This window comes from Coptis chinensis, chromosome 7 (assembly GCF_015680905.1).
Source record: "Coptis chinensis isolate HL-2020 chromosome 7, ASM1568090v1, whole genome shotgun sequence".
Lineage (NCBI taxonomy): Eukaryota > Viridiplantae > Streptophyta > Magnoliopsida > Ranunculales > Ranunculaceae > Coptis > Coptis chinensis.
In genome coordinates, this window is record NC_141462.1 from 37,716,738 (window position 1) to 37,724,558 (window position 7,821).

Consider the following 7,821-nt stretch of genomic DNA (forward strand, 5'->3'; position numbering starts at 1 on the left):
GTTGATTCAAATTAAAAGTGAAATGTTGCTAAAAAAGAAGTTATTGGAGAAGAAATCAATATCATTTTTTTTTAATAGAAAAAGAAGAGCATGTTCTTGTTCTTTTTCAGTTACAAGTGAGAAACTTAGAATATATACGGTTAAGTATTTGGTCCTTAATATATTCTAATAAATGAATTGTTTTGTTTTGGGTACGCCTAATAAAAAAAATGATAATTTAAGAACATAAATGTGTCTAAAACAATTTTATTTATTTATTTTAAAGTTAGGGTATGGGAGTGTTTTGATGGGTGTGTCCAAAATCACCCTTATACAATTGATATTATCAAACTAAAAAACATAAAAGTTATTTTTTTAAATGGTGGTTTTCAAGTTTATGAATTCATTTACTAATTTTTCCGAACCAAACAAAAATTGTAAAGAGTAAATAAATTTCATAGGAGAAAATTGGTAACCAAATAGTTGAAAATGGGCATTTCAAGTTGGGTTAACTAGTATTACACCCCCACTAGATCGGGATGGGAAATTAGGGTCCCTTCTTCCCATACACTAAAAAAAACACACGGTAAACCCAATTTTGTTTTTTTGTGTACTTGGGAGGAGAGACCCTAATTTCTCATCTAGTATCTAGCGGGGGTGAAATCCTAATTGGCTCATCTAGTGGAGGTGTAATACTAGTTAACCCTAATCCTTTTCAATTTTTGAACTCCTTACTATGAAATATTTTTTGTTCATTTTCCCATGGCACATTATTCCACAGAATGTGCATTACTCCTTACTAGTTTGTTAATCCTTTCTTAGTTTCAGAGGGCAAGCAAGGAAACAATGTATAAAAACAAGATGACTCAGTTTTATATAATAGTCGATCTAGTGACCTTCCTATCCACACGGTTTTGCTGATTTAATTTGTTTCTTTAAGGTTTAATTGTTGGTACTGATCTATCACCTATATATGCATGGCCTATCTCCAGAGTTGGCCAATGGTTTCTTCAGTGTCACATTATAGATACATGCATATTTGGAGTTATACACTTATCATACCCAGATGCTTGACTTGTCTGCTTTAGAAGGATTTAATCTTTAGCATCATTCTATTCTGTCGATAAGTTCGAGATTGATGTTAACTTTCATGTCTTTTTGTTTTGGAAAAACTCTAATGGAGTAGTTTCTATTCTGTTGATAAGTTCGAGATTGATGATTAACTTTCATGTCTTTTTGTTTTGGAAAAACTCTAATGGAGTAGTTTCCCAGCGGTTTCATTGAGACAACATGGAAACAGAGGAAGCAGAACAAGGCTAGTATAGTTATTACTATAAATCTGACTTGGCTAATTAACTAGCATTCCATATCCTTAAGTAACCCAGTTTTAAAGTTGAAGCGACGAGAATGGCTGAGAAGTTGTTGGAGGCTGCTCGGACTGGTAACACGGGTATGCTGTTTGAATTATTGGATGAGAACCCATTAGTTCTAGCAACTTTTGCAATAGGATCAAGGGAGACACTTCTACACATAGCTTCTATGTTTGGGCATGTTGATTTTATTGCGACGTTGATAATAAAATTACATCCATCATCTGCTCTAGAACTCAATCAAGATGGGTATAGTCCTATGCACATATCTTCAACACAAGGGCATCGGGAAACAGTTGAGTTCTTTATAGAATTTGGACGTTTTCATTCAATTCTAAATGAGTTTTGCTTGCAAAAGAATATACATGGAAGAATCCCTCTTCACTGTGCAGTTTCTAAAGGCAGGGTCGGTGTTATGGGCGCATTGCTGATCGCATGCCCTGAATCAGTTCAGCAGTTAACTGATGAAAGAGAGACAGTTCTTCACCTTGCAGTAAGAAATAACCAGCGAGAAGCCTTCTCCTTTTTAATTCAGCAGCCCAGTATCAAAGCGCTTGTCAATTTTATGGATGATGAAGGCAATACTATACTACATCTAGCAACTGTGTGCAGGCAGCACCAGGTGAGCGCTTCAAAAGTTGTACTATAGTGTCTTAGTTTATTAGGAGCAAATAGCTACATAATTAAGCGGAAAGAACTTTCTTAGACCTCCAAAGAATAGATTTCTAAGTTCTCCACCCCGGCATATATGATATGATAATGATCAATTTGTACCTAGCTAATACCCAGCTCAATGATATTATTGTTTCCATATGCAGATAGTAAGTTTCTTGTTGAAAGAAACAAACGTCAATGCGAGTGCGATGAACTCAAGAGGCCTAACTGCCCTGGAAGTTCTGTTGATGACTCCTAGTCAGTCAAACGATATAAAACTTGGTCAGATGCTTCGAGATGCAGGAGGAGAAATATCACAAAACCATGAAGCATCCTCTATTCAAGTTCAGGTTTCAGCTACTGATGTGACTTCAAGCCATCAGACGGAAAACAGCACCAAAAAGAAAGGAAAGGAAATGGTACTGGAGTTGCGGAATGGGATTATGATGATGGCATCACTAACAGCTTCTATGACCTTTCAGGCCTCATTGTCACCTCCAGGGGGTTTTTGGCAAGATTGGAGTGATAACACAACTAGTAACAGCACAATTGCAGCCAACACAACCTCACCACCTGCTCATAAACCAGGGACTGCTGTCATATACGACTTAAATCACAAGGAGTTCACATCGTTTCTTCTTTGGGATGCAATCGGTTTTTTAGCGTCGCTGAGCATCATATTGTCTCTTATAGTACCAATGCCGTTTAAAAATGACTCGGTGAGATGGGCATTTGTACGGAGCTCTATCTACGTAGTTGTACTTTCAGTTCAGTTTGTTTTCTTGGAGGCAATTCAACTTACCACCAAGAAGATTTATCAACAAAAGACATTTGCCGTCTTTTTAACCTTTGTTGGTCTCTGGCTGTCATTTGGTTCCATTGCTCTCTCCCATGGTTTTTCCTTGTTGGACAAGAAAGAAGATGATAATTCCAGCGAGTCTGATTGATTTGACTGTCAGTATTTTCTGATCACTTGTGTTGATTCATGTATATATGCTTTCCCAATGGTGAGAAAAGCTAAAAAGGAGGAAAAAATGTTGGGGTTTATACCAATACCAATCGATTCCTCCACTATACAGATAATTTGTATTTGAACTCAATTCAACTCCAGACAAATTCTAAATATCAACTATGATCTATACTAACATGCCCAACTTGCTAAACAACTATTAACAACAGATAATAATGTAAAACAGTAAAAACAAACCACAACACAAAGATATTGTAGAAAGCTGTATATTAGTTTTCATGTATAGAGCGCGACCTGCATTCAGATGAAGTACAAATGGAGCACGACCTGGGCCTCAGGCGTGAGCAAGTTCCAGTAACTTGAGCGCGACCCGCGCCCCGTGTTTCTCAAGCCACCGACTGTTTTGTTTCTATTTGTTATAACCTCTATATAAACCAAATTGTAATCTCTTAGAATTTTATAAAGTAAATATACACTGAATTGAATTGAATCCTCTGGTTCTACATGGTATCAGAGCCAAACCATTGAAATCCGCTGCATATTACAACCATTAATCAAACCATCCTTGAATCTCAAACCCAATTTTTTTTTCCCAAAACCTAAACCTAAAACCCAAATTTTTTCTTTTTTTTTTCTGCAATGGCTAGATCTGACAACAATTCTTCCAATTTCATTCATCACCACTACACCCCACAAGACAACTCCGCGTTCCCAAAATCTATTTCATTAGATGAGTCCAACTATACCATATGGGCTCCTCTCATGCGGATGCGTATTGGAGCAAGGGGAAAGATTGGTTTTTTGACTGACACAAAGGTTGAACCGGATATGAATTCGACCGAATATGAAGGTTGGGCAACAGATAATGAAAAGGTGAAAAGTTGGCTTATTGATTCTATGGAGATTTCTCTTATGAATCGATATATTTGTCTTCCTACTGCAAAAGACATTTGGGAGGCTGTGGAGAAGACCTTCTATGATGACTCTGATGAAACTCGAATTTTTGAATTGAATACGAAGTGCTTTAAAGCGAAGCAAAATGGGAGACCTATTCCTTCCTATTACAACGAATTGGTGGCCATGTTCTAGGAGATTGATCAAAGGGTGACCTCCCAGAATAACAATGTTGCAGCTGTAGTCCAGGACACGTCAATAATGTCCAGATTGCGGGTTCATATATTTTTGCGTGGACTCGATTTGGAGTATGATCAGGTGCGTGGAGAGATTCTTCACAAGGACCCTAAATTTTCCTTAGAGCAAAGCTATGCTTACATTCCCAAGGTGCAATCGGAGAAACAGGCTATGGGGCGCTCTGTATCAACTGAATCATCTGTCTTGGCTATTCATAGCAAGACGGTTACTCCACCTGGTTTCTCTGGTTATTCACGCAACCCTAAAGGTAAATCCAATCCTTATGCAGATAAAAAGTGCAGTGTTTGTGGAGAATTGGGTCATAGCAAGGAGAGATGTTATGAAGTGATTGGCTATCCTGATTGGTGGGACTTCGTAAAGAGGCCACAAAAGAATATAAGCAAGGCTGTTATTGCTAATGTTGTGCATGGACATCCAGACCATGCTTCGGCTAATGTAACTCAATCAGGTATGAATGGTAAGGTTATTTCGAATAGTACATGGATAATTGATTCGGTGCATCGACCATATGACAAATGACCCTAGCCTTGTGGAAAGTCTTAGAGTTTCATCTCAAACCCTTTGTTTCTCTGCGGATGGCACTCAACTCCGGTTAGCGGAGAATGTTCTATTGTATTATCTAAAACCCTCACTCTTGAATGTCTTTAGTTGTTCCATCTATTGTTTATAACCTATTGTCTGTTTGTCAAATCATTCTAGCACTTACATGTACTGTGACGTTCTATCCATCCTTCTGTGTTTTTCAGGACATTCTGACTCGCCAAGTCCTTGGTTATGGTGTTAGAAGGGGGAAATTGTACTATCTGGATTTGACAGAAACTATAGAGAAACAGAAGAATTCTCTGGGGCAAGCTAATTAGGTTAATAGGGTCGAGAATGCAAAAGAAGTTGTGTGGTTATGACATCGTAGGTTAGGTCATCTTTCATTTAGTTATCTTAAGAGGTTGCAACCTCAGTTATTTTCAGTTGTTAGTGATTCTGAGTTTCATTGTGACATTTGTGAACTGGCCAAGAGCCACCGTATTTCATATTCACCAACTCTTAATAGATGTCATGTTCCTTTTATGAAAATTCACTCTGATGTTTAGGGTCCTGCCAAAGTTTCTTCTTTCTCTGGAGTTCGCTATTATGTGACTTTTATTGATAATTGTACTCGCATGACTTGGGTGTCATTACTGAAAAACAAAAGTGATGTATATGAGATGTTTACTGTTTTCTATAAAATGGTGGCGAATAATGGTATCAACAATCTATTAGGGTTTTTCAGTCTGATAATGGTGGCGAATTTGTGAATGGTCTCATGTCTGAATTTTGCCTGGTTAATTGGAATTCGTCATCAAACCTCCAATTCTGGTACCCCCCAACAAAATGGTTTAGCAGAACAGAAGAACAGGCAGTTGTTGGAAGTTGTTCGTGCTTCCTTGTTTGGCATGAACGTACCTCGATCCTATTGGGGTGAAGTAGTGAAATTAGCAGCCTATGTTATAAATCGTACTCCCTCACGGGTAATTGAGTTCTAGAATCCTTATCAGAAACTCCATACACTTTTGTCCATCCCATCCATGCCTAACTTGGAGCCTCGGGTGTTTGGATGTACAGCTTACGTCCATATCCCACAACCAGATCGTAGTAAACTTGATCCTCGTGCGAAGAAGTGTATTTTTGTGGGTTATGCCAAGTTTTAGAAAGGGTATAGGTGTTATGATCCAATTACTGACAATATGCATATATCTCTTGATGTCTCATCCATGAATCCGACCCGTATTACTCAGGGGGAGTTTCCCAGTCTTCCCTTCAGGGGGAGAGTGCCGGTGAAGAGAATCCTGATGTCTTTGGGGAATTGGAACACTTGGAGGAATGATTTGAAGTTTCGGAAGCAGAAATTGATCCTGTAGCAGTAGAGACAGAAGCACATGATCCGGATGTATCTGAAACTGTAGTACAAGACATTTCCCCTTCTACATCAATAACTGAAGATCTCGATCAGAATGATTCCCCTCAGGTACCTCCTATAACCGTTAATGAATCTGTTGGGTTAGAAAGTCTTGAACCTAGACAATCACAAAGAACTAGTAAGGGAGTTCTTAAGAAACAATATGAACCAGACATCAAAGCCACTGCCAAATACCATATAGCTAACTCTATGTCTAACCATAGCCTTTTTGAGTCACATTTACTTGTCATAAATCAATTATCTACTGTATATATTCCTAGTAACGTGCAGGATGCTTTGAAAGATCCAAAATGGAAGAAAGCAATGAATGAAGAATTGGAAGCCCTTTAAAAGAATGTAACATGGGAGGTAGTTGATATGCCTGTTGGAATGAAGACTGTTGGATGTCGTTGGGTGTTTACTGTGAAGCTTAATGCAGATGTAACTATTAATAGATATAAGGCGAGATTGGTTTCCAAGGGATACACACAGCGTTATGGAATTGATTATGAGGAGACTTTCGCACCTGTGGCGAAACTTAATACGGTCCGAATTTTAATTTCGCTTGCAGCAAATAAAGATTGGCCCTTGCACCAGCTTGATGTGAAGAATGCATTCCTAAATGGGAATTTGGATGAAGAAGTATACATGGATATGCCTCCAGGTGTGAAGAACCATCCCAAAGATGTTGGGAAGGTGTGTAAAGCGAAAAGAAGGCTTTGTATGGCTAAACCTGTCTCCAAGAGCTTGGTTTGGAAGACTTACACAGTCAATGAGAGTTTCTGGGTACAAATAGAGCAATTCTGACCATACCTTGTTTATCAAACACAAGGATGGTAAGATTACAACTCTAATTGTGTATGTTGATGACATGATCGTTACAGGGGATGATCCGAAAGAAATAAATGCATTGCAGAAGTATTTGTCGAAAGAATTTGAAATGAAGGATCTAGGATAACTGAAGTATTTTCTGGGTATTGAAGTTGCAAGGTCTAAAAAGGGGATTTCACTCTCACAGAGGAAGTATGTCCTAGATTTTCTTGCTGAAACAGGAATGTTGGATTGCAAACCAATGGAGACACCCATTGAGATGAATCATGGACTCGCCATTCATCCTGATCAAGTTCCTACTGATAAAAGAAGGTATCAGCGCCTTGTAGGAAGGTTAATTTATCTCTCTCATACTAGACCTGATATCGCTTATGCTGTGAGCGTGGTTAGTTAATTTATACATTGTCCTAGTGAAGAACATATGGATGCAATCTCTCGTATCTTGAAGTATTTGAAAAAGGCACCTGGCAAAGGTTTACTGTTTGAAAAGTCTGGTGTATTGGATATTGTCAGATACACAGATGCAGATTGGGCTGGTGATAAAATTGATAGACGTTCTACATCAGGATATTTCACTTTTGTCAGTGGAAATCTTGTAACTTGGCGTAGTAAGAAGCAGAAAGTTGTTGCCATATCAAGTGCAAAAGCTGAATTTCGAGGTCTGGCACAGGGAGTATGTGAATTGTTATGGATCCGTACTGTCTTGATGGAATTGGAATTTGAGCTTCAAAAGCCTATGGATTTACATTGTGATAATCAAGCCGCCATTTAAATTGCACATAACCCAGTTCAGCATGATCGAACAAAGCATATGGAGGTTGATCGTCATTTTATTAAAGAAAATCTTGACAGGAAGGTTATTCGTTTTCCGTTCGTAACCTCAGAGGAGCAATTAGCTAATGTTCTTACCAAATGTGTATCTCACAAGGTGT

The 7,821-nt window shown here is 38.3% G+C and overlaps 2 protein-coding genes across 2 annotated transcripts; both read left to right on the forward strand.

The window, feature by feature from the left end:
- The first annotated feature begins 968 nt into the window (after positions 1–968).
- On the forward strand, positions 969–3,128 carry LOC147487411 (uncharacterized). The gene is made up of 2 exons (XM_086574926.1): positions 969–1,971; positions 2,168–3,128. The coding sequence occupies exons 1-2, from the start codon at positions 1,387–1,389 to the stop codon at positions 2,948–2,950; spliced, it is 1,368 nt and encodes a 455-aa protein (XP_086431052.1). The 5' UTR covers positions 969–1,386; the 3' UTR covers positions 2,951–3,128.
- Positions 3,129–3,612: 484 nt separating this feature from the next.
- Positions 3,613–4,062, forward strand: LOC147487412 (uncharacterized). Its single transcript, XM_086574028.1, has one exon. The coding sequence runs from the start codon at positions 3,613–3,615 to the stop codon at positions 4,060–4,062; it is 450 nt and encodes a 149-aa protein (XP_086430154.1).
- Positions 4,063–7,821: the final 3,759 nt, after the last annotated feature.